This window comes from Trematomus bernacchii, unplaced genomic scaffold (genome assembly GCF_902827165.1).
Source record: "Trematomus bernacchii unplaced genomic scaffold, fTreBer1.1, whole genome shotgun sequence".
Lineage (NCBI taxonomy): Eukaryota > Metazoa > Chordata > Actinopteri > Perciformes > Nototheniidae > Trematomus > Trematomus bernacchii.
The window spans coordinates 12,822,286-12,850,133 of record NW_022987593.1 but is presented as its reverse complement, the minus strand read 5'-3'; the positions used below and the strand labels follow the sequence as shown (position 1 = coordinate 12,850,133).

Genomic DNA, 27,848 nt, shown 5'->3' with positions numbered 1-27,848 from the left:
AGAAACACCCCCAGTGTGTCAGACGATCAGCTGTGCGGCATCATCACAAACGGACGTCGCTTCACGTGACGCTCCGGAGGAAAGGACGTCCCATTGCTCTTAAAACTCATTTCCCTGCTTCTTCTCCCTTCTCGACACACACACAAACACATTTGAAAAGAGGGAGGGGGGACAAACAGGATTTTGAAAAGTGGGGGGGGACATGTCCCCGAGGGCTCTCGACTAACTTTTTTCACCATCCTCCCGGAACCGTCCCGAAATACAATCTAAGCCGTCCCGAAATTAATGTGGACCGTCCCGAATTTAAAATATTTGTTTTTCTACATTATCATTAGTTAAAATCATTCAAAGTGACCTTTAACATAAATAAAACATCAAACAAATCATTAGATGATAATTCATCAACCTTTTTATTTGAGTCAATCAGTCAAACACATAAACAAAGGCCAAATATATTTAAAAAAAACACACAAGCGAGAAAGTTGCTCTAATATTGAATCCAATCAAGTCCCATCCGATTAACAACAAAATCCAACACTCTGTCCTGAAGACAGAACCCAGAGTAACCACTAACCAGGATGACAGTCTGTAACACAGTCAGGAGACCTTTACAAACTGCCTCGCCCCCTCGCACACAGGAGAGAGCTCTCTCGTCTGGATTGGAAAGATCGAAAATAAGATCGAAAATACATCATAGACGCATTTTGTAGTCTTATTGCATATTAGAAACGGAGTTGGCGAAACTAAAACTGCAATATAATGTTCATGTAGCAATAATACATATGACATATATGTTTTAAATGTCTCTACCACTGTCTTTAATAATTCCGGCCCGGGGCCCGTTTAATACCGGGGCTCGGTACCCATCCCTACATGGGGAGAGGCGCAGCATATTGCTAAGGACTACATGCGATGGAGAGTTCTCATCTCAGCTGCAATGACATGTCTGGAAACCCCCTCTCGGGTGCCCCATGCATAGCGCGCCGTCAAAAGCTGCTTCATAAGTTAAGTTTCGTTTCTCCGCACCGCTCCGGGGTAAAAAAATGGTAGTTACATCACAGCTGTACGGCTGGCTGACAGCTGTAGCTATACGTACTGTGTGTGTGTGTATTTCGCGGGTTGCTAAATGCTTTGTGTGTGTTTATGTTGACAAGGAGGTTTAATAACTGTGTGCTACACAAAACGTGCAGTCAGTTTCATTTTCATCGCCGTTCGTAGTAGAGTTAGCAGGGTATTTTTATTTTAACTCTCGTCCCAAATTCGTCCCAAAATTAATTTGTATCCTCCCCGACCCGATTTTTTTCGGCCCCGGGACGACGGGAGGTCCTTAAGCTCGAGCCCTGTCTTGCCCTTTGCAAACGTGCAGGCTTCTGTAAGTGCGATGAGCTCTGCTGCCTGTGCTGAGAGGTGGCATGGGAGTGGGCCGGAACAGAGTACAGCAGAATCTGAAACAACAGAGAAACCCACCCGATTAGTGCCCCCTTGGTCGCGAGAGGCAGACCCATCAATCAATAAAATGGTGGAAACAGAGTTGTCTTTCTGGATCTTTATTTGAAGCTTCAAATAAGGCACAGGTCTTACGGAGTACAGAGTATTCTGAAAGAGTGCGCGCAGAGAGAGAATTGCGCATAGGTTTTATAGCATCTTTGTCAGTCCACAGTTCAACAATAACTCGTGACCTGTTACTTTGGGGGGGCTGGATGGGCAGATAAGCTAAAACCCACATTTCAGAGGAACAGAAGCCACACATGGGCAAGGTAGTAAATCAGGAACTTAGTAAAACAGGAACTGGGTAAAGACAGATGGAAGTGTTGAAACTTTAACCCCCAATGTGTTAAAGCCAGGTGAAATGAGGACAGCAGGAAGTCATAGAGAGTTCAGAACAGATATAAACAAGGAATGAGGAATTCATTGCAAGACAGGGGAAACAAATCAGGAACTTGTTTGAGACACTTGGGGACACTTCTTCACTTGGGCTTATGACCCTGTTTCACCCCCAGACATCCCTAAGGCCAGTTATATGTTGAACAGAAGGCATGAATTAAAATACCTCCACATGGGGACAAGCATAGCATTTATGTTAGGTAACACATAGAGTTTAGTTTGCACATCATAAGTTAGTTTACACTACATATAAAGTTTATAAGTATACACTGTTATAAAGTTTTCCACTACATTCCCTCCTTTTGATCATACTATGATCAATCATGAAAATAAACAAAATGACAGGATAGACTGATATAACACATCAATGAATACATCCCATCGCTGGTTTAAGTAAACACGTCACAAATATATCATGGAAAATAGCTGTTTTTGTGGAGGACAGACTTCAGTATAATGTAAGCATAAGAGGAGGGTAAACTCAATTCGCATTTATATCACTGTCTCATATGTCTCATAGTCAGACTCTGATTCTGACTCGACTACACTTGGATTTGGACGCCGGTATGTTTGGGGCAAAAGGTTTTCGTAGGGCCGGCGCCCTGTCGGATCTCGGATTGGGACAGCAGCATACTGAACAAAAGCTGTGGATATCATGCTAGATACACATTTCTTCAGTAGGGGAATAATAAAACATGTGCAACAGACAATGTCAATGAGGCCCCACACAATGACAGCACAAACGAGGAACCAGAGGCATATGAAACAGCTCAACTGGCACTCACTCATGCCACCGTGTGTGTAGTGTGTAGTGTGAGAGTCAGGTGTATGTGGTGCAATGTAGTGCTGGTGGTGACTTGGCACGTCACTTGTCGTCGTCTGCTTCTACCGTTTCTCCTGGCCTGTGACTACGACCTTGCAGTGGCTGGCGTGGACCCACGTGGCTCTCTCGGCGACCTTGACCGCTGTCTGGGTGACGAGAAGCACCTGGTAGGGACCTTGCCAACGGTTGGATTTCCAGCTCTTTCTCCGGAAGTCCTTTACCAACACGTAGTCGCCAGGCTGGAGACGATGAAGTGGACCAGTAGCAGGAGTAGGTAGAGCTGCTGCTACCTGACGTCTGATATCTGCTAAAGCGGATGACAGGTTAACACAATATGACAACATAGCATCCTCACACAAAGTTGTGGAGGGGAGAGGATATCCTGGAGCCTTGATTCCAATCTGTGGAGGAGCACCGAAAAGGATTTCAAATGGACTAAGTTGGCTTCGTGTTCGTTTCCGCATCCTCATGTACATCAGCACAATGGGCAGAGCCTGTGTCCACGACAGACCTGTGTCTGCGCAGCATTTTGCTAGCTTGTTTTTGATTGTACCGTTCTCTCTTTCCACCGCACCCCCACTCTGTGGATGGTAAGCACAATGCTTTCTGATGTCCATGCCCAGGTATTCTCCTATCTGTGCAATGGCCTCATTAGCAAAATGTGAACCATTGTCGCTAGAGATCTTATCTGGTATTCCCCATCTAGGAATGATTTCCCTCAGTAATGCCTTTGCCACAGCATTTGCTGTCTGTGTTTTTACTGGGAAAGCTTCAACCCATTTGGACCACATGTCAACCACCACAAGACAATGCTTCTTACCCTCTGATGGACTAAGCTCAATGAAATCCAGCATTAGGTGCTCAAATGGTCTGGTGGGAGGTGGATGTGCTCCTGATCCTGTAACCTTTACCGGTCTGCCAGAATTTTTTGTAATGCAAATTAAGCATGCTTCACAGTGCTTTTGAGCTGTTACTGTGAACCACCTTGTAAACCATGCCTGATTGATAGCCTCTAACATCCCTCCTTTTGACACATGATCTAACCCATGTGTCAACTTAGCAAAATGAGGGAAGAAATGCCTAGGAAGACATGGATTGCAATTTGGACCAACCCAGATGCTGGCGGTTGGGTCAAACATAGCACCAGCAGCCTTCCACTGAGCCTTCTCAACCGGTGGGGCGAGCTGCTGCATGGAAGACAGTGATGACATGTTATCAGTCAGGGAGGAAACAGGAATTTTAACAAATGAGTGTGCGTGGGGTGCAAGAGGAATCAGAGCAGCTGCCTTTGCAGCTGAGTCAGCAGACGCATTTCCTAGGGAAACAGGGTCTGTACTGCTTGTGTGTGCGGCACATTTACAGACTGCAACCTCCAACGGGAGCAGAATGGCGTCCAATAGGCCTGCAATGAGTACATGGTTAAGTACTGGCTTGCCATCAGACTTCAGAAATTTCCTACACTTCCAAATAGCCCCAAAATCATGTACTACCCCGAAAGCATATCGTGAGTCAGTATAGATAGTTACAGTCTTGCCCCAGGGCTCTCGACTAACTTTTTTCACCATCCTCCCGGAACCGTCCCGAAATACAATCTAAGCCGTCCCGAAATTAATGTGGACCGTCCCGAATTTAAAATATTTGTTTTTCTACATTATCATTAGTTAAAATCATTCAAAGTGACCTTTAACATAAATAAAACATCAAACAAATCATTAGATGATAATTCATCAACCTTTTTATTTGAGTCAATCAGTCAAACACATAAACAAAGGCCAAATATATTTAAAAAAAACACACAAGCGAGAAAGTTGCTCTAATATTGAATCCAATCAAGTCCCATCCGATTAACAACAAAATCCAACACTCTGTCCTGAAGACAGAACCCAGAGTAACCACTAACCAGGATGACAGTCTGTAACACAGTCAGGAGACCTTTACAAACTGCCCCGCCCCCTCGCACACAGGAGAGAGCTCTCTCGTCTGGATTGGAAAGATCGAAAATAAGATCGAAAATACATCATAGACGCATTTTGTAGTCTTATTGCATATTAGAAACGGAGTTGGCGAAACTAAAACTGCAATATAATGTTCATGTAGCAATAATACATATGACATATATGTTTTAAATGTCTCTACCACTGTCTTTAATAATTCCGGCCCGGGGCCCGTTTAATACCGGGGCTCGGTACCCATCCCTACATGGGGAGAGGCGCAGCATATTGCTAAGGACTACATGCGATGGAGAGTTCTCATCTCAGCTGCAATGACATGTCTGGAAACCCCCTCTCGGGTGCCCCATGCATAGCGCGCCGTCAAAAGCTGCTTCATAAGTTAAGTTTCGTTTCTCCGCACCGCTCCGGGGTAAAAAAATGGTAGTTACATCACAGCTGTACGGCTGGCTGACAGCTGTAGCTATACGTACTGTGTGTGTGTGTATTTCGCGGGTTGCTAAATGCTTTGTGTGTGTTTATGTTGACAAGGAGGTTTAATAACTGTGTGCTACACAAAACGTGCAGTCAGTTTCATTTTCATCGCCGTTCGTAGTAGAGTTAGCAGGGTATTTTTATTTTAACTCTCGTCCCAAATTCGTCCCAAAATTAATTTGTATCCTCCCCGACCCGATTTTTTTCGGCCCCGGGACGACGGGAGGTCCTTAAGCTCGAGCCCTGATGTCCCCGCTGTCCCCAGTGGAAATTACGCCCATGATGGTAGTAACACTGATATGTTGTTATTGTATCTAATTACCACACTGGACCGATGTGTGGCTGTGTGACTCGAAGAGTATTAATGACTTTATTAGCCTGTATTCAAGGTTTTAGTGTATGAGCATGATAATATACTCAAAGTACGAAAAGTAAAAATACTCACTATGCAAAATGGATAATCTGAATATTATATATATATATTTTGTCTGTAAATAAACTAAAGATGTTTTATGTTTTGATGTGGAGTAAAAAACATGATATTTACCTCCAAAATGTTGAGTAGAAGTAACCTTGTAAAAAACCATAAGGTGGGGAAACCCAGAGAAGAAATGCTTATTGTAACTAATGGCAATATTGGCAGAAAAGGGTGCATTTTCAAATGAACCCGGTTGACTTTGTATATTAAGAACTTGTAACAGTGTTTTTTTGCATTTAAAATTTTAAACGAATGAAAAACTGATCTTTGGTCATTTAAATGAAACTATTAAATACCAGGTACATGCTGATTCTAGACACCTACAATTGGGATGTGTGTGTTTATGTGTGTGGGGTTGAGAAAATAAAGACAAGACGCCGTTCCATCCACATGACCAAGACTTTACTTCACAGCTCAGTGCCCATCAACCCCGTACAACACAACATGGGCTCCAACATCCAGCAAACCTTTGCACTGTCAGCAGAATCCAAGCAGGTATAATTTCCTCTCATGGTTAACCCTGTTTTTCTCATGCGTAAAAAACAGGCATAGTGCCAACACATTAGAACAGAAGGTTTAATTAAAGACTTGAAATGTACACTTTGCTTGGCAAGATAAAAAATAAAGATGTCTTTATGGGAAATGATTCTATTATATACAATTCAGAGCATAAATAAAAATAAAAACACCCAGAAAATAGAATGATTAAAGCATGCCCATTGTCACACCATGAGGAGGAGGCGAGCGGCCGAGCTATTTATTTTGTGTTCACATCAAACTCTTCTCTTTATCCAAGATCATAATGAGTACAGGATATATTTAGGAATCTATAATCACATTAACATTATTTAGGCATTCAAACCAGTCCAATTTGGTCTCTTTTTTTTGCCAGTTTATCCCAATAGGAAGGGAAGCACTATATCAAATAGTTTAAGGGTACACATTTTCGTTTTCCGTCTACAGATTGAATGTATTTGTGATATACTTCACCATGCAATGTGAACCAAGCAGGGTACTGTCAATAGAAGAGTAGTATAGCCGTGGACAAGCTGTGTAAGGTGAAGAGTTTCTGAAACTGGTCCTGTTGGAGGCAATGATTCCCAGCTCCAGAAACCAGTTAAATCAGGGTTTTGAACAAGGGAGCAGAAGACATATCCATAGCACCATGGCAGCCACGCTCCTGTACAACAGTTAGTGAATATTACTGGAAGCCCATGAAGATAGTTCAGTAAGCTGTCCTTGGAAAAAAAACAAGTGTACTTTAAATGAATTGAAGTGATCGTAGCATCACAGTTTAATATGGAATCAGGTGAGAACCTTTGAGGCGTTGCTTGTCCGAAGACTGATTATACACAAACATGTTTCAGCTGTGAGTCTCTTTGTATTATCTAGCGGGCGCCACCTTCTCCCTGGCGTTCAGCTTCCCCTTGGTGGTTGGTTTCGGCCTGGTTCTGGCGGGCACTGTGCCGGAGGAGAAGGTCTGTCCGGTAGTGTCCTGCGAGGCGCTGCGCCGCATGGTGGTTGTAGTCCTGGGCGGGAGCACGGGGACGGTCGGGGCTCGAACCGAGAGGGGCTGCCTGGACGGACAAACTCTCTGAGGGGACGGGCTGTCAGTCCTGCAGTGGTTTGAGCTAAGGCTGCGTCGGGTGCCGAACAGGACTCGAAGCGGCATCCGAGGGCTGCCTGAGGGTCCTGCAGACGGACGGGGACACAAGGAGGACGACCTGGGCGACATGGGTTTAGATTTCCGTTGAGTGCTGAGAGTGCTTAGTCCAATTTTCTGATTCCTGTGGAGATACAGTAAGAGAACATTGAACAGGGTATTTCATTAAGGTGTATTCAGATTCAGATCACTTGACCTATTACTATGACTATTGTCCATTACATTTACATATAATGGAAATGTGTATTTGGCACTGGCAATAGGATAACATAAACCTCTAACAATACAACATACAATTCATGCACACAGAAAGAGGTACAATTGCATCTCAAACTGACTAAGTGTCTGTCTTAATAAAAGTGCAGAGTGGTGTGTCCTTCCACTGGCTTGGGTCCATTAAAATATCAGTTGTATTAAAAATAATTAATTTACAATACATTACTACTGGCCAACTTGAGATGTTGTTCCTTACAACCTACAGAAAAATGTAATCAAAACTTGTATCAACTAAGAGGGAAGACCAGAATCATACCCGTTAGTGAATGACGCTGCTCCTTTGGTGGAGCTGGAGTCTGGTAGGGAGAGAGGAGAAGGAGCAACGAGGCCAACAGCTGACGGCCTCTTTATGGGGGTAACAGGTCTGGGGATCCTGCTCCTGCACTCCTTGGAGCCTTGCTCTTCAGTCGTTTTGAGACGGGAGCTCCTCTTGGACTCGTCCGAGGTATGCGTGTCTTCCTCTGAGCCGGCGGTGGACAGAGTCTCCGAAACCCTCCGACGCTCATCGTCCCCGGAGGACAAGGACGAGGACGTCCCGGACAGCATCCTCCTCCTCATCCAGCGACCCTGTTGCTTCTGGACCAGGATTCGGGCTAAGTCCAGCTGCCGGGCTCTCTGCTGCAGCCGAGCCCGAGCTGAGAGGGAGGAGGACTGCTCTGAGCCTGAGTCCTCTTCCGATACAAGTATTGGGATTCGGCTTCGGATTCTGGGTTTTGTGGCGGGCGGGAGTTCTGATCCGGTTGACTGAAGCTTGGCATCGTCTTCACTGGACGATGGCTGTTTCTGAGGCTCCTGTGGTAGATCTGTAAGAGATAGAGACATGGCTTCTGGGACCGGCTCCAAAGACTGGGCCGGGATTGTCGACGGACCATTATCAGTGTTGGGTTGTTTGTCAACCGGTGCAGATTGATCTGGCACAGCCTCATCTAGAAGCTCTTCTGTCATAGGTGCTCCCTCTTGCTCATCCTCTATGGCCGATGCCTTCATGATAGCCAAGACTTCCCGGTCACTTTCCTTGGAAGAGTGACCATTGGAAGACATGACATTGAGGTGTGATGTCTCTGCAATATGGATGAAAGTGCGCTCGACTTTGGTGAAGGGCGGCGATGCAGGAGCGATGGGAATGGAAGGCCTTAAGTCTGACCTGAGAACAGGCGACAAGCGTCCGGTCTCGGAGGGTTCGGGCTGAATCGCCTCCCCGACAAAGAGGCGGTCGGCACTGAGAGCACACGGTGTGGCCAGCTCTCCCTCCAGAGCATGATCACAACCAGAGGGAGACTTACGGGTGTCTCCGGGGGAGAAGAGGACCAGGGTTTTGGAAGCGTCCTCCATGTCAGGGTCAGCATCGGCGGCCGAAGCGTGCTCCCTTTGGCCCCTCTGGTCCTCGGCCATAAGTGTTGAAGGCGCTGCATCCTGGCTTCGCTCAGTGCTCTTTTGACTGGCCTCGCTGTTCGACTCACTCTTTGTGACGTCGTCATCCTTTGGCCCAGGAGTTTCTTCGACTTCCTCTTCTGGCGTGGCAAAGCTCCGGCGCTGAGGCAAAGTACCGGTGAGAATAACGGTGAGGAAGTCTGCTCTCTTGACCTGGAGCTGAGGAAGGATGTGGAAATGCTCCTTCTCGTCGTTCTGGCTCTTCGTCCGATAGTCTGGGGAGGTCGGAGATGGGATGCTCTGCTCCGTGGGCGACAACACCTGGAAACAAAACAACAACATTGTTTATTAAAACTTAATCTAGTAAAAACAACACATCAATGAGCTAAAACATGTTGGAGAGAGATCACTCATTAATTTCTAACACAAAGTCTATCACCTTTAAGCAGCTTAAAGTCATGTGTTACCAGTGAAACCATATGAGTTGTGAAATAAAAACATGTTTCCAAATGTATGCACAATCACACACACAATGTCTTAGCACATCTGTAGGCTAGGAGCAATGACTCAGGAAGACTAGACCAATATATTCAACCAAAAAAACATTGCCTCTGCACTCTCTCTGCTAATAGGGGACATATATTGGGGATGGCTAGGTTAACAAAGGATATGAATGTTGGTCATTTGGAAAACAAAGGGGATGGCACACCCTTTAAATCTCAGTTTGTTTTCCTAACAACAGTGTGTTGAGGTCAGAAAATCACAAAGAGTCTTGCAAAGACCAACCAAGAACCGCATGCTAGTTAGTTTGCTAGCTCTTAGCTCGCCATGCAGTGAAGGAGAGAACGACGACGTCCCATGCTGGGATTCAAATCAGAATCCCAGCATTGTCATTCATTTTTTGCTACTTATTCTTCTATTAGTACAAACAATAATTTATTTTGATGTCACAATCATTAAGCAAATAAAAGTGTGTAGCAATCTTCCTTGCTAACTGTTATTTTCCATGTAAAAAAGACAGCAAAACTGATGTATTTCCCCCTAAAACCATTTTAATGTCATTTTGGTTGTACACAAGCTTTTCAAGATTGTCTAGATTACATACATTGATATAAAAGGCACAAAAAAATGCATTGCAGAGTTTATCCTTAGACAGCACGCAGTCTGATAACAGGTGATTTTCAAGTGTTTCCCTTCATAAAGATTTAACATACAGCCTGTACATACATACTAAACCCCGCTAATTATCATGCTATTAGAGATTAACTGCAACCTAATTACTTTCTACATTTCTGTATATATGTACACAGTTATCATTTGGATTTACAAAAAGTTTAAAATACATGCTTTACCTGTAAATTATACAAGCAGAACTGTACAATCATACAGTAAAGTGATAGAAAAGAAAGCCTATATGTACTGTACAAGTGAAAGACACTCACGGATCATCACACTGAAAACACTGTGAGCTCTTCAGTTCACTTTAACTCGACAACAGAAACTCTGCTGTTATTGCAAAAACTTTAAAAGAAACATTCAGATATTTGTTTTGTTTTTGTCGTTCAAAGGGTCACATAAACCCAGCTAACTACTGGATGGATAGCTAACTAGCTTGATAGCTAACAAGCTCACTGTACAGGTAGTAGCTAGGCTAGCAGTTTCCCCCTGCTTCCAGTCTTTATGCTAAGCTAGGCTAAACACATTCTGAATATCCGGAAAAAACGACTTAGTAGGACTTCTTAAAATATCTGAATGTTCCTTTGAGAATAAACTATTAGTGACACACGAGTTTCATACTGATCTTATAAACAAACGGTTGAACGTGTTGAACTAAACATGGAGACGAGCTTTCACCTCTAAAGACGCAATGTGGTTGTGTTCTCTCTATAGACACATATCTGTACAATATCACCCTGTTATTCCATAAAGATCAGAACTATCATATCAAATATGCAATAAAATGGATGTGTACGAGGAGCAAAATACAGTGTGTGATTCATGAGGTATAAATGTTTTGTGGCTGACTCGATCCACACTCATCCATGCTTAGTTTTCAGGAGAGTCTCCGGACATGAAGGCTTCAAAATCACAGAGTTGTTCATGTGATGAAAATGTTTTTTAGCATTTGATAAAACCTTCAAAATTTCTAAGGGGCTAATTCATAGTTTGACCACCGAGCATTACTACTGTTGTCGATCACATCTAAACTCTACTAAATATCAGGAATTTGGTAATCAAGTTAGAGTTTAATAATTGATTTAGCTTGAATCAACTGATACCAAATAAACATATATATGTTTCACATTGTAACATAAGGATAAGTGGACACGACTTTCCAAACAGGATTACATTTGACGTGTTCTTTCAGTCATAAAAGGCATATTTTTCGTTAATTTATTTAAACTTTGCACTCCTTAAAATTATTAATAGGTGTCCTTATACAAGAGAATGCTAACAGCACTATATTTAACAGCAGTTTGACAGCCTTTAGGAACACTTTTCTTAAAGAGTGTACTACTAGCTTTAAGTATTTTTGACTTGCACTACACAGGTTTGTTCTGAGATATTTATTGTTGCAAAGTTTAACCTTTTTAATGGATTGTTAACCTGCAAAGATGCTAGGCCAACAGGCCAGAATCTAGCTCTCCAAAATGTGCATACTTTAAACGGTATATTATTTGAGAAAGATATTTAAAGTTCACATTGGTTGTAAAACTGTGTCTCTGCAGTGCAGTTGTAGAATCTGATCCCATGAAGAATTATGTTTCACAAAAATGTGAAGTAAAATGTGTTTTTACATTTTATGGGTAGACTCAAACAGCCACGTATTAAGAGGAGTCCAAGATGTTTCAGCAGCATCATGCAGCATGACTTCCTCCACTAACAATATATGTAAATGTTCACATCTCACAGCATAGTTAAAGATGTGATGATAAGAAAAGGCTCTTGCTGCTAGTCAGCTCCGGATTCCACATCTCTGATCCGTGAGTATCTCCTTTAGTAGCGGTGTGAATTATTTACAAAAAAAATCACAGACGTTTTTCAGTCAGAGGTGTATATTCACTGGGTTTTAGTTGTAAGTACAATACAGTGTTGTTTTTAGTCATTTTACAGTCAGAGGTGAGTGTCGTACAAACAGTAGATCTCATGCAAAGAGTGGTGACAGTCGGTAAACAGTCTCTTGGTACGACACACCATCTTTAACGCTGTAGATCTTTTTTTATTAAAGTGTATCGTCAGCATAAGCACACTCAAAGCCTTCTGTTTCTAACTGAATGTGGCACTGCGCTCATTGTGACACAGGACAAAACATTGACATGTATCAGTGACAATCTTGTACGGTAGGTGAATCATTTTGCAGACGTGCAAAATAAAGTTAGCAGCTAGTCCACTTCATACATTCTCTAAGTGGTTGTACTGTAACGCTATGCTAAATATAAAACAGGCAGGACATCCTGAACTCAGCATGAAGCAGCATGAAATCAAACTCAAGTTTCTCCCCATCAGACCGGAGCCTCGGCACAGAGGGACATGCTCAGGCTGAGCAAATGTAAATGCCTCAAGCTCAATGAAACAGCAAGTGGTGCATATTTACTTAATGTAGCCCTTAAACACATTGAGAAAGCAACCGATTCACTGCACAAAATGGCCGTCCCTAGCTAGTCTCATGTAGTGTACTCATTAACGTTTTTGGAGGACACACAGCTCTGACTTTGAAGGATGTCTTCAAAGCAACAAACCACAGAGCGCTGCTTTGGTATGACGTAAGCAGCGGCCAAATATTAAACAGGGTTTCACAGCTCAACACTTTCAACCATCACAATGGATACACAAAAAAAAACTGCCTCACACGTTTGTAGAGCTTCTTAAAGTCTCAATTTCTCAGGATTGAACAAGCACTGATTATTTTAAGGACAATATCGTTCTAGACATACTGGAGACGCTAACCATTTTATGTAAAAATTAAGACTCTTGTGCAGATATTTTGCTGCAATTTGACGAAAGAGGGTAAACATGATAAATCTTCTCAAACCTGTCCATTCAACGTTGATCTTAGTTTTGATGACATTTCATTTCATGTAAGACATTTCTTTCACTCAAAAAGGGCAAACACTATGTAACCAATGACAGTTAAACCTAGCAAATCTAGAGGCTCTGAACAACTAAACAGACTTTTTAAACCTTCATTAAAGCAAACTATTTATTGTTTTCACCTCCACCGAGGATGTCATGTTTTCGGCTCAGTATGCCAGCCTGATCACGAAAAACCTACTGGTCTAATATTTATGAAACTTGGTCAAATAGTTTAAGCATGGGCTAAAGGAAGAACCCATTATATTTTTAAGCATATCCGATTAAGAATCAACTCATGAGAATGGGTTGTTTCTGTTTTTGCAATGCACTTTTTTAGCCTTTATAAGAAAAGTACATTTTTAAGGACAAAGATCATTCTTTGTAGGGTTAATTTATTATGACATTTTGGGATGTGTGTGACCCCAAAACGGTTTGATTCCCTAAACCAAGCACCATAACATGTGTGATCACTTTTGAAAATGTCCTCACATCAATCCTTGGATGTAAGATGTTTGCTGATTTGATTGCGTTTTGCCCTGACTGCTCCTCACACAATAAACCATCAAAATACACATTTTGACAATTTCTCTATAAGAAATGTACCAGGAAAGAAACTTTAAGTAACATATTCTCAAAAACCCAACAAACAACACACTTCAAGCTGGTTTCCAACACTGAAACAAACTCTGGCTACATTACCTAAGGGTGTCTTTACGATATATTTGTTACTGACTGTAACGTTGTTCTGTCTAATTGCTTGTTAAATGCAGAATATGGCGCACTGCGATGTGAAATAAGACTCTCCACTAGAGCGATTATGTGTTTATAGTGGTGATTTATTTTTTCACATTAATTACTTTTCATTCCTCCTCGTCATTTTGTAAAATCTTCAATCAAGTTGATTTCCTTGCTTTCAGGCAGCCATTGTTCTCATTTCTGTAGAAATCAACTTGAAATGTAATGCAGATCATCTATTATGTCTGACTATAATCATGTTTTAAAAAATGTCCTTTGATGCGAGTTCAAGGATGCCTCAAGTCTCTGCAAGTTGATTTTCACACAAATTAATTGAAACTAATAACTGCCAGTAAGAAAGAGAATTAATCGTAAAACTGAGGGTTTCATTTGTAGTGTTAACCACTAGAAGTCTTCTTTCTAACATCTTACATTTCACTTATTGCATCCGTGTTTTGCATCCATGTAGTGAGAGCCTCCGCCCGGCCTGACCGCCTGTCCGGTCAACTCAGTGATAAAGTGCAACAGTGAAATCCAGCGGTCAGAAAAAAGTGATGGAAGAGGAAGCACGATGAAAGAGACCTCTGTGAAGTTATTTTCTGGTCAAACTCGCAGCCATTTGTGAAACAGATACAACCAGTCTGTGGTTGACCATCACGTCAACTTTACAACTCTTCATTAAGTCAGCTGGCTCAAACAGAGACAGGCAGCCTTTAAATAAACCGTTATAACTGTCCAGGAAACACCAAACAGTAACTATCATCTAAAAGGAGCTCTCAGTCAACAATTACAATATGTCCACCAACAAAAACTCAACATTAACTATCAATGACATTTCTAATTGACCATCCTCCTGAATGAAGCAGGATCAACATCATCCTCTGGAAGATCTGGATTGAACTCAAACACATCATCCAGGTGAGGTGACACATGACACATTGAATCTCCACAACAACCCTCTGAAGCCTCGACCATCTGTGGTTTCTGAAAGCTGGTTATCTTCAGATTATGACTTTAGTATCTCATTATCTCTAGATGTTGACATGCTGATGTTTAGCAGATATAATGTTTACCATGTTCACCATCTCAGTTTAGCCTGTTAGCATGCTAACTTCAGCTAATTAGTAGTAAAAGGCTTATATCAATGTCACAGGTTATGCAGGAATTTGGTGATAAACTAAAGATTTGGATGGATTAAAGTAATCTAGACAAAAAGTCATGATCACCAAAGTTATAACAAACCGTCCCGAGGGGATGATGACTTCTGCCAATCCATCCAACAATCCATATTGTTAGGATATTTCAATCAAAAACAAGAATGCCAACCTCATGATGGTGTTAGAAGATCACCAAAATCAGAGGGATTATCATCTGGAGACCATGAACGCATTAATCAAATTTCATGACAATCCAAGTGATGTTAAGAAATGTTGTTTTCAGTTCTGGACCAACCAATTACAGAGAAAACATTAAGTCATAATCTCGAAATAATACAATCACAGCTGCTTGAAGAAGAGATGCAACAATCATACGACAAACTAGGGCCAGAATATTTTTGCATCATCAACAACCAAAATGTTGTTTCTTTTCCCATGATGCTCTAGGCTACGCTATTAGGTTAAACTGCTAAACCCTTCATACACACTTAGCACTCCGCCTCCATCCGATCAATCATAATAAATTGAGCTAAAAAAAGCGTCACATTGAACACAGGGTGCTTTAAATGCAAAGAGACAGCTCGGTCTGCAGGTCATTCTGTGGCCTTCAACAGCAAAATACAAAGGAATTTCTAAAAAAACAGTCCAAATAAATTGGAAACTAGCTAACTTAAATTAGCAAGTGCTACATTCAGCAAACATAATTGTGAGAGGTCGTCACAGAAGCTTATGTTTTATTCTTGTGTGATTCGTGTTTGTTCATTTGTTTTGCAAAAATATGTCTTTGTTGTTTTCATTTTTTGTGATGAATGTAGTTTATATTGTCCATTTTCTTTTCTTTCTACTTGTAGTGTTTTATCATTTGTATTTGAAACATTGATATATAAAATGTATAGGCCTACTGTGATGTCCTTTTATTTTCCTTCTGCTATATTGTTGTGAATTAATTTGGTGAAATTAGGGGTTTTTATTTTACTTTTTTTTATGAAAGTCATCGTGTATTCACTCTTGCTAATTTGTGTTTTTCTGCTAAAACGTTGCTGCGTTTTTCTTTTTTTTCCTGTGAAATATTGGCACTTTTGGGCCACCGTACTTCCACCCAGTACAGTAACAGTTTGTGTCATAAAGGCTGAGTTTAGAGATCACACCTTCAGATAATCCTTTTCACAGAGAAAACTCACACTTTCTCTCTTCACACACATAACGTTTAATCATGGAATCAGAGCGAGACTTCCGGATCACTGGTTTTGTGTCGGTGAAGACGCGTGGCGAAGCGGTGTCGGTGTGTATTGCTCGGTGGACGGGATGATCGGAGGGGGAAACGCCGACTCCAAAGTCTCGGTGCAAAAAACGTGATCGCCGGGACGACCTGCATTCCTCGACGATCGCTCCTTCATTTTTAAGCATAAAAAGCAGATAAAATAAATAATAAATAAATGCACCAATACTGTAAAGCTTAACAGTCTGTTAGCAGCCTCAATCTGTTTCACTTTCCTCTTTTTTTATCGGAAACAATAAGGAAATATTCAGTTTCACATAATTTCCTCCAGGTCTGCGGCATGTGCAACATCAGGTTAGCAGAGAGGCTTTTAGAGTTTATTGCATGGAAAATATTTCCCGTTGTCAGCACTTTTTCTCCTCTTCTTCTGTTCCTCTACTTGAAAAGAAGTTAGTAGAGCTACGTGGATGTGTGTGTGTGCATGTGTTGTGTGTGTGTGACAATACATGTTTTCCAGCCCAGTGGAGCTGCTGTGTTCAGTCATATGGCTTGTTCTGTTTAATTAAAATGTGCAGTTATTATCTGGCTTTCAGTAATCATTGTGTGTTTGTGTTTGTGTATGCAGAGCCACCAGTGCACGGAAAAAACAGCTCATTATAACCAGTTTACTTTTTGTAACTTAATATTGTGTTTTTTTTTTTTAAAGGTGCATTCCTTGTGTTTTACAACAAAACACCCAAATTAGACACACATTAAAACATGATTTTAAGATTAAGTGGCACTTTAACTAAATCAGTGTATTCTTATTTAAAGATGTGTTAATCTCTTTAGTTACTTAGGATACTGGTTGAGCATTTTTACACCCTTTTTATTGGGTATGAAATCAAATACATTTCAAAGATTTCCCGATTTTTTAATAATGAGATCATTGTTAATTGCTGCCCTTAAATGACACCTCCTTCAGTACAAGATCTTCAGACTGTGCAAATTATAAAGACTTTATATTCTGGTGGGGTGGGGGGTCAGAAGGGGTCAGAAGGCCGCAGGCCACAAAAACTGGTGTGACCGACTCTGCATATACAGTATATGTATGTCAATGTATTTATGTGTGCCCTTCATCAGTATACTTCACGTGTATGTGTTCGATGTAACATGTGTGTTTTCTGAGTCTGTCTCTCAGTCCTCTCAGCTGTTGTTGTTCTTGTTCATGAGCTTTGCTAACATCTGCTGCAGCTGCGTCCTCGACACGTTCAGGACCGAATGTCTGCTGCGCGGGCTGCCGGGCGTCGGCAGGGTGCCCGCTTGGCGCCGGCGTAAGGAGGCGTTGGCGGCAGTGATGTGGGCGGGGCTGCTCTCTGCCGAGCGGCTCCTCTGGATGAAGCTGCCTCCACCGTGGGGATACTGCTCCGTCTCCAGGGTGGAGGAGGAGAACACGTAGGAGGCCAGCCTCCTCAGCTGATTGGGCCGCGGTTGGTGCCTCTCCTCGTCCAACTGCAAACAGACCAATCAGAGAGAGGGAGGGAGGTTAGCAAGCAGGCTGTTTATGAAAAATAAATGTATTTAAATGTTAAAATGTTTCTACTAAGGCTACATCCCAACACTCATATTTTACTTCCTGCCTTCGTCTCCTTCCCCTCCCTGACCAGGCGTTAGACAGGAGAGAGCTGATTGGTGCTCTCACACATCTAAAGCCTGCAGCTGATTGGTCAAAGGTTGCGAGGGGAGGGACTTGGGAGGGAAGCTGAGGGAGTGTTGGTGTAAATCTGGCACTCTGTCTACAGTTACAGCTATCAGATACTACGAAGAAGCTATACAAAAGTTAACAGAGAGCCAATAAGATTGTTAACTGTGTTGGGTTGCCAGATTGGTCAGACTAGCATCCCTCTAGCTTGGACAAATGGTGATGAAAATACTTTCCCCCACAAACAAGCACTTTAAAAAGGACACACCAGCACGAACACTGCACATACTGTAGCTCACTAGTCTACGACAGTTTGAGCCTGGACAACTGACACTTTGAGCTTTGGATTTCTGAAGGAAAAATTACCATTGGAGATGCAAAAAGAAAACAGGGAACACAAAAGAGAGATGGAGTCATCAAGCACACAAAACACAGACACACGACGGAGGAAAATAAAGGGAGGAAATATGTCTGAACAGAAGGAAAAAGGAAGAGGAGGAACAGAAAACTGAGTGAGAGAACAGAGGTAAAGGACTATTCCTAGACTGTGCTTACCCCGAAACATCACTTTATTTCTTCTTCTGTTGTCCCAATGGCACCCTCGCTCTTTTCTCTGTCTCCTCAGGTGAGTCAAACTCGACATACTGTGTACTTTTAAAGCGATAGGTTGGGGGGGCAAAGGCATCAGTAGTTATGTGGAAGGGGGGAGGGAAGAATTGGAGAGGGGTAAAAAAGAGAATGGCGGTCCTCCATGGTTGGCGGCGGAGAGCTCGCTTTGAGTCTAGCGGTGACAATCGGCACGAGAAATAAAAGCAGAGCTCGCTAGAATATTTCACTAATGACGGGTTTGTGCACACGTTTCAGCACGGCCTTAAAGGATTAGGATGTTACGCTGCAGATAAAGTGAGATATCAGTGGTGATGGAATAACGTCCAGCCTGTAAACAGCAGCCACCAAAAGTACGGAGGACCAAACCTGACTGATTAGTAAAAATAAAAAAAGGAGTGCATGAATAACTCAAATGGTCACATACATGTAGAAATGAACTGAAAAGCATAAATGGACAAGGAAAGTCAAGATATTCAAAAAAAAGGAAATTATCAACAAATAATAATCCTTAAAAATAAAATGAAAATGAATGTGAAATTCAATTATTCCACATTCATTTTTCATTAAACCAGCTTTGCATATTCAGACTCCCCAGAGGTTAAATCCTAATGACCCCCAGATATGTCCCTCTAGCGCCACCATCAGGACAACATTTCACAAGAAATACACAAGTGCACACACACATACAAAAAAATCAAAGATATTTAATGTAATGAAATAATCTGGTTCCTGCTCCTCGGAGGATTAACTCTTTAGATTTCAATAAACCCGACGATCATTCCTGTAGAGCTGGGCAATATATATTTTTTAATTTGCAAAATTAGTTAGGTTTGATTTTGGATGAAGTTGTCTTTTCCTGGTTTTACAGTAAAGTGATGTATTTTTCTCAACATGAGGTATTGCCCAGTCCTACATTCCTGTAGTGCCAACCTTTGGACAAATGTATCTCCACTGAATAAATGCTGACTTTGTACTTATAACTTATCACTTTTCCAATTTGGTCAGGTTTGGTCATCCATAAGAAAGAGAATGCTGTCCCTTTGTTTTATAGCATGTCCATTTGTTATTAACTATAAATATTCAGTACTAAATTAACGATTAAAAGCTGTCAGTTTAACACAAACTCTCTTTTACATTTTTTTCTTATTACCCTTATTTTTTTTGTCACAAAGGACAGGAAGTCCCGAAAGATTATTTATTTCTTATCTTGTGCACAAACCCTATTGAAAAGAAACATACTCTTTTGGGACCTCCGGGCCTCTGTACACATTTGATAAAACACTCCCTTATTATTAAAACAGTTGTCTTTTTAGTAATTTGAGAAGATAACATTTTCACTTTCAGCTACTTCACACAAATACTTTAAAATGTTTTATATGACATGTTGTTATTAGTTGCCAGGTTTCTGTATGTGTAAAGTGACGGAAAAGGAGTTTGGTCTGAAAACTAAGAGGCAGTTTACCTGATTCACATTTTAAAATGTACCTTAAATGCATCGTTGGATCACCAAAACACACTAGAAGATGTTCCTTGATGTAGCTAACCTGAACACAGTGGCTGTGCATGAACACAAGTAACAGTAGCCATATGTATGGAATCCTGACTTCTGACTTAATGCTAGTTAATATCTGACATGTTCCTGCAAACATTGAGAGAAAATAAATCTCAAACATCATGAGGGGATAGAACCAGAAAGAGAGCCGATGGACAGAACAAACTACGACAATCTAGTTGAACCAATTCCTTTGTCAGCGCCAATACAAACAAAACATAATGATCTACTAACATTTTCCCCAAATCACAGCACCAGAATATTCAAGGTTGATGATGTATTTTTTAAGATATAAAGCAAGAACGTCAGTACGGAATGTTTCTCCAAACCTAAAAAAAACCTTTCAAGCCCAGTGTCAGTGTTTTTTGAGGTTCTCACTTATTGAAAGCGGTTATTAAAAAAGTTATTGAAAGATTTGGTGTATGTATAAACTATACTCCAGTATGGTGTCTGTTACGGTAAGATTGTAGTGTGTTTATGTGTGTGTGTGTGTGTGTGTGTGTGTGTGTGTGTGTGTGTGTGTGTGTGTGTGTGTGTGTGTGTGTGTGTGTGTGTGTGTGTGTGTGTGTGTGTGTGTGTGAGACCCTTTTTACATGTCAGAGAACATGAGGAACACAGCATAACAAAAGAAGATGAATAAACATCATCAGCATCCTGACATAGAAATATCATGAATCCTACAGGAAATGCTTTTTTTTTTCTCATTCACTCCTTCAGAATAAAACCATGATCCAAAGCAAAAATCATGAGCAAAAGCAAAGAGATGGGAAACAGCTGGGCGTTGAGAAATGTTTCTGTGTGTCACAGACCAACACAGTCTCACGGCATTTCGTGTTATAGTCACAAAATTAATCTATTGATTCGTGTTCACCAACACGATTTTCCCATTTTTTTCGTGTCACACAGAACGATTTTAAAAGCAATGTAAATAATAACAAATTAGAAGGAAAAACAGATAAAAAAAAATACAGATTTCAGTATTCTGAGGCTCTGAGCCATTTATTTTCCTCATGGACGGCAAAAAAACTCAGACATTATACAATTTAAAATAAAAGGGATAGGGTTAGGCTTAGGGTAAGATATTGAGTAAGAAAATGTGTTTATGAACCACACAGCTTCTGGTCTTCCAAGACCCGACCGGACAAAAAGACGTGGTGCAGGCACGAAACATACTACCAATAGAAATACATTGCTTTTAAAATCGTTCTGTGTGACACGAAAAAAATGCGAAAATCGTGTTGGTGAACACGAATCAATAGATTAAATTAATTTCGTGACTATAACACGAAATGGCGTGAGACTGGGTTGCACAGACAGTCAAGGAAGGATCAAACCATCAGCATCAAACAGTGACACATATAAACCAACACACCTGACCCGAACACCTGCCTCAGCAAAGATCAATAAAGCAGACATAGACAGGAAAAATCAGCCGTAATTTCATCTTTTTTCGACACCTATGATTAATTTTGTTGCTGAAATGGTCTGTCCATGTTTTAAGACTATACTAAAGCACTGGATAGAAACACATTTTAACAATTTTAAGCAACCACAGCTCCCATGAGGCTTTGACAGCAGGCCAGTAGCTAAGACTCATGGGATATGGTTTTGCTTTTTGTAAGCTTTGTTGCATTTTAAATAACACACAATATGACTGCATGGCCTGAAGACAGTGTGCCAGTAAAACCTTAATACAATCAAAATAGTTTCTTTAAATGTTTCATGCAACGCTAACACATTTAGCCTCTCTTAAACTGTTGTCAGTAAACATCAATGTTGCCCCAATGACAGCTCCCCAAAATGTTCTTTAACTGAGGACATAAGGCTAATAAGTGCACAATGTTTCCAGCTGTGGAGCAAAATAATTATCACAAGAAGATTGTCATCACCATCTCTCCATGCTGGAAGTCAGTAAATACTAAATCTATCAGAGGATATTTTGGCTGCTGCTGGTTAAACAGAATGACTGCATGTGACGGATGTTCAGCTGCAGACACACTGAGACACCTTTAAAGGACAAGTCCAACATGAGTTCAGATGTTTTGCTCTTAGGAAACACTAGCTAAAGACTAACTGCACTGGCTGATGTTCTGTCAATGCTAATGCTAACTTTAGGGATTTTAGGAGAAATCTACTGACGCCAGAAGTCAAAGTTTGTACAACTAGTCTCAAATGCTGGCACCTGATTTATCCCGTAGATCCAGGGATTGACCTTGGGTTTCTTGTTCTCCTAGTGAAGTAAAAAGCTGCTAAATCTTCAACAATGATAAAAGCCAAAGAAGGGGAAATCTGAAAATGAGCTGATCCTCTGAACATGTTGGATTTGTCCTTTAAGATGCATGTTGACCGACAGATTAATGAAGTGGAGCAGCAGTCATCAGAGTGATGAGTCTGAACAGCAGCCGTCCACTTTCTCCTCTGTCCGTCAACATTGAGAGCCGAGCCCTCCTCTGATTGGCTGGCTGTGTCTCTTACCGGTCTTTGAGGTCCAATGGGCTCCGACTCTCTCCGGCGGGGACGTCCTGACGGCAGCGAGTGACAGGGCGACTGGGCGGGGCTTCCTCCGCTCCTCCTCGACGCCTCCTCCTCCGTTAGCGTTAGCATCCCTCGGCTACTCTCCCTGGTGTGGGTCTTTGGACGGACCACCAGCTCGCCTGCAGAAAAACAAAATGTTGACAAGAGACTGTTAAGTGCCCCGATAAACATTCCTGTTGTCATCTTGCAATATACTAATTTATATAAATAGTTTAATTTCATATTCTGTTCTTGTACATATATGTCATATTCTATTGACATGTATATATACCTTTTTTGCACTACTTTTTATTTTGTATTTTTGTATTTTATTGTATATGTTGCATTGTTGGAGGAGCTCAGGTCAGAAGATTTTCATTGCCATTTCTACACTGTAGCTTTGTGCATATGACAATAAAACCTTTGAATCTAGAATCTTTGAAAGTTAATACTGATGCAGCCATTATTAAAGCATTACCAAAGCACAAGCATGTTGGGCATGTCATCTTACAAATACACATTCTATATGTAACATTAGTCAGCAGAGAGTATATTAAGTGCTTTTTCACTTTGAAGAATATAGGGATGGTTTGTTGAGATGATGTACGAGCCAGAACAAATAGTCCAGGATTTGTTTAGCGTAGCTTAGCACAAAGTTTGGATGCAGCGGGAAACTATTTCTTGCCAAACTCTATCAAACAAATCCAACATCTCCCAGTCAGTCTGCTTTACACTTTTTATGAGGTTTGTTGAACAGTTGTGGAAATAGAAGGTTAACAAGGACACATTGTGATTTAAGCAGCAGTTAGCAAGACGTTTAGTAATTATAAGCTAACAAGATAACAACTCTGTCTCCGTCTGTTGTGCTAAGCTAAGCTAACACCTATCCAGTGGCGGCGCCAGGGTATGGCTGGGGTAGGCTACAGCCATACCAAGAAATGGCTTAGCCCCACCTTAGCCCCACCATGAAAAATGATGTTAAAGTAAGCAAAATAAAGTCTGTCAACTCGCGCAGAGTAAATTGCACAGACAGCAGTTAGTAAGATTGATTTCAGTAGCCACTTGTCTGGAAATACCGAAGACTAGAAACGGTTTTGAAAACTTTTGTCACGTAGTGTTCTTCTTCTCAATAAAACATCTTTGATAATGTCTTCTGGCCAATCAGAATCACGATAACGGCGTGGTGTTGTTACAGGAAGTCCCGACGGAGAATACTTTAGCGGTAGTACATCTCTATACATCGATACAACATTACGTGAAATAAGACCCCACGGTTTGATGATTGATAGGTGTGTGGGCTGTCTTTCATTTTGACACACAGAACAATGGGGGCTATCCACCCTTATCCACAATGTAATTCACACAGCCTCTTCCCCTTTCTCTCTGAGGAGCAGCAGGTTCAGCTTTCAGAACACAGTAACAAAAAACAAAAATGGCATTCATTTTTTTAAATATGTAGTAATAGAGTTATTTATTTTTCTTCTCAAGAGAGTACCAGAATGTGTATTTTATGTTAGAATCCCCCCAGACCCCCCTGCAGGGGTTGGGTTTTCAGCATGTCAACTCTTTCACCTGTGGGGAAATTGCAGGAATGGCTCCAGGTCGCCCTTTTTATTTACTACAAGACAAATGTGCCTTTTTATTTCATACAGTTCAATTTGGATTGAGACAGGGAAATCATCTAAACCTCACGCGTGGCGTTTCACTGTCGGGGGGAGCGTGTATGTAATTACATTGCAAATACTGACTTGAGCCCCACCACTGTATGGGTTAGCCCTACCATAGATTACCCAACACAAATACTCTGGAGCCGCCACTGCACCTATCATTGGACATACTGGTAGAAATCTGCCTTCCAGTCGATGAAAATATTGTCATTTAAGAAGCTACTTTTTTTAGGAGCTTTGATAGTTACGTTACTTTTGCTGTAAAATTGCACTTTGTAGCTCCGCCACACTCAGGATGTAATAGTAAATATTACATTCGAAAAAATATCTTGGCCAGAAATGTGCTACACTTCATAGTAACGCTTTTACCTAAAACCTAGCTGTAAGGCTCTAAATTTAAAACAGTGCGGGTATCAACACAAAATGTTCAAAAGCTTGATTTTGGCACAATTGTTATGGTAATCTTGGTGAGTTTTAATTGATGGATAGTTACAACACAGACTGTATTATAATAAGACAACATTCTTGTAGAACTGTAAGTGATCAGACAACCAAAGTACTGTTTTAATACAACTAAGGTATCCTTTTGGTATTAAAAGCCATATCCAGAAGTGTTGGATCTAAATCCTTCAATGTTTTACCTCTAAAACGATATTTTTAATTGTTTAAATGTTCCCAGTGTGTACAGGAGCTCCTACCTGCGGCCCGGAGCCTCCTCCTCTCCTCCTGCTCCTCCAGGGGTCGCAGCTCCTCCGGTTCCTCGTCCGTCGTTCCTGACGTTGTGGGCTGGAAGTCCCGCAGCTCCGTCTCTTTGTCGATGATCACCCACTCTTTGCTGTCGAAGTCCTCCTCCTCGGCCAATGGGACGGAGCGGATGAAAGCGTTGCTGTGCGCCTCCTGGTCCACCGACGCCACCGAGACCTCCTGCCGCCCGCTGGCCAGACGGTCACCACGGCAACCGGGGTCGACTGACAGCATCTGAGCCGGCTGGGAGGAGTAGACGTGACGAGACGGAGAGCCGAGGATGTCCATCCGGGACCTGGAGACAGACATGAAGACACAGGACATTCAGTTTAACTTTGACTTCAACAGCTGTAAGTTTTGCACATTTTTCACCCATGTCCTTCCTTCGAGACAAGTTCTAGTAAAGTCGTAATTTATTGAGACCAAAGCCGAGGCAAGACCTGTCTCAAGTGATGAATGGCAAAACTAAACAAGTCCCAAGTCTAGACTAAGCTATTTCAAGTGAATGAGAGCTAGTCCAAGTCCAGTTCAGTCAAGACCTATTTCTTATCTTGAATGGCAAGATGAAGAAGTTTCAAGTCAGGTCAGTTGAGGTCATTCTGAGAGAGAGAGAGTCACAAGGCTTGTCAAAAGAAGTCTCAATTAAATCTAGATAAATCCAAGTAAGATCAGTTTGAAACCAGTTCAAAGTGAATAAAAGCATGTCATTTCTTACATATGAAAGTTGACTCTAAAGCTAACCATCTAGTCCAAGACAAGACACGTCTTTATAGGAACACTGCTATTTAGTTTTTCCGATTAAAGTTTTGTCAAGTCTTAAAGCCGGCCTCCATTTTGTTAGACTAATTTTTCCTGTCAAGAGATAAGATAATATAAGATAAGATAGTACTTTATTGATCCTAATTTTGGAAATGTTTGTGTTGCAGCAGCATAAAAAGACATGGCATTTTACAATAGAAATTAAAAAGACGAGAAATAAAGTAGAAAATATACATGTTGAATTTACAAATGAACAATAACAAAATATAAAGCAAGTTATTATATATACATAAGTATGTGAGGGATGGAATATTAAATATTAAAATTGATTATATAAATGTAAAATGTACAGTGTGATTTTAAGACCAAGAGAAGCTATGGAGCAGAGAGTTGTTTTTAAAACCCCTTCAGTGTTTTCTGTAGTTTGAGATCACCTCGGTCCGAAGCCATCGTTGCGGCCCTCAGCTGCCGACAGTCGGTCCGACTCGGGGCTGTTGACCCGGCGGTATCGTAGAGACCGACCGCCGGTGGGCGACTCGGGGACTCCTCCTCGAACGGGAGACGCTGGACACGCCCCCCGACCCGACTCGTCCTCCGGACCCCCCTGTGGAAGAACAGGAAGTAATGAAAGTCAGTAACAATTACATTACATTTCATTTTTAGTTTTCACTTTTTACGCTGCTATGGACAATCTTGCACTAATGTACATTTCTCAAAGATATTGAAGTGACTGTTATTTTGTATATATTGATGCTTTTATCATGTCTTAATGTGTGCATATGTATAAATGTGTCTGTTGATTGTGTATATATAGGTATATACATATTTTTATAATACAATAAAAAAATACAAAATAAAAAGTAGTGCAAAAAGTCTATATACATGTCAATAGAATATGGGTTACATACAAGAACAGAATATGAAATAAAATAATGTAAATTAAGACTAAATACGGTTTATTACGAAGCACAAATCAGCTGTTTAGTAGCATTTCAAACCTTGTTCAGGCTGATCCTGAGTCTGTTGCGGTTGAAGTCCGTGTCCTCCCACGCCTCTCCGGTCTCCCCAGTGTTTTGGGCCCCCGTGTCCCCGGGGGGGCGGCTGGTGGGGGGCGGGGGGGGCGTTCTCCTGATCACTGAGGTGTTCGTCCTGCAGAACCTCGTCTGTGTTTTCCCGCCCGAGATCTCCAGGGATTGGCGTCACGATGGCTCTGTGGACCCAAGAGGTTCTGGTATTTCAGAGACTAATTGGGAACTTATTAAATATTGCTTTAAAGGTCATTCTGATGTGTTGCCTGTTAAATGAATATACTGTATTCAGCATTAGATATTCTACAATCCAGGCAGCCTTTGGTTGTAGTTCATGTGGGTGATTTCACATTTGGTTTTTGTGACAGGGTTCTAGTTTATCCATCCTCAAACATTGGCATAGTGGGTATTATTGTGCTCAAAGTATTTATTTATAACTAAAGTGCAGAATTATATTACATTTCACTTGTTAGACGCTTTTGTGTGTGTGTGTGTGTGTGGGTGTGTGTGTGTGTGTGTGTGTGTGTGTGTGTGTGTGTGTGTGTGTGTGTGCGTGTGTGTGTGTGTGTGTGTGTGTGTGTGTGTGTGTGTGTGTGTGTGTGTGTGTGTGTGTGTGTGTGTGTGTGTGTGCGCGCCACCCGCTGTCACTGGCATTGTTGGTCAATCTGTGATCAGTCACAGTTTTACATATTGGGATATGATTTATGTATTTAGGTTCATTTGTTTTGTCCGTTGCAAATGTGAATGTTTCCTGGAATTCTTATTTTCAGTGATGATGGATTGAATAATAATATAACAATTCTACAGCATTAAACCAGAATTTTCATCTGAAATCAACATTTAAATTAAAAAGCCAACCTTTAATTAATTTTTCTGATTTACAAAATAGTTTGGTCCACTTGGGGTTTGGCCTTGCTATATTTGTGTTTTTTCTGCTCTGTTTCTGACATTTTCATAGCTTCCTCTTGGATGCTGGCATATAAACTGGCACACCTTAACTACCTTTAAGCCAAGAACGTCCCTAACAGTATTAGGAATTAAAAAAATAAAGTCTACTTCTGATAGTACCAGCAACTAATATCTTTGCTACCGGACACCATTTTTTTCACTTTATTTTTTTAGCTGCCTCTGCAAATGTAGTTCTGACTCTGGGGACAACGAGTAAACCCGTTCAACACAAATGCTCATTGA

The 27,848-nt window shown here is 41.3% G+C and overlaps 1 protein-coding gene across 1 annotated transcript in view; it reads right to left on the bottom strand.

The window, feature by feature from the left end:
- Positions 1–5,953: 5,953 nt before the first annotated feature.
- The window catches only part of ttbk1a (tau tubulin kinase 1a), a 48,627-nt gene continuing 26,732 nt past the window's right edge, over positions 5,954–27,848 (bottom strand). Inside the window, 7 exon segments of the mRNA XM_034129958.1 lie at positions 5,954–7,395; positions 7,804–9,239; positions 22,421–22,599; positions 24,825–25,165; positions 26,064–26,233; positions 26,628–26,738; positions 26,740–26,839. Of these exon segments, the coding sequence (XP_033985849.1) occupies positions 6,993–7,395; positions 7,804–9,239; positions 22,421–22,599; positions 24,825–25,165; positions 26,064–26,233; positions 26,628–26,738; positions 26,740–26,839 (2,740 nt within the window). The 3' untranslated portion in view covers positions 5,954–6,992.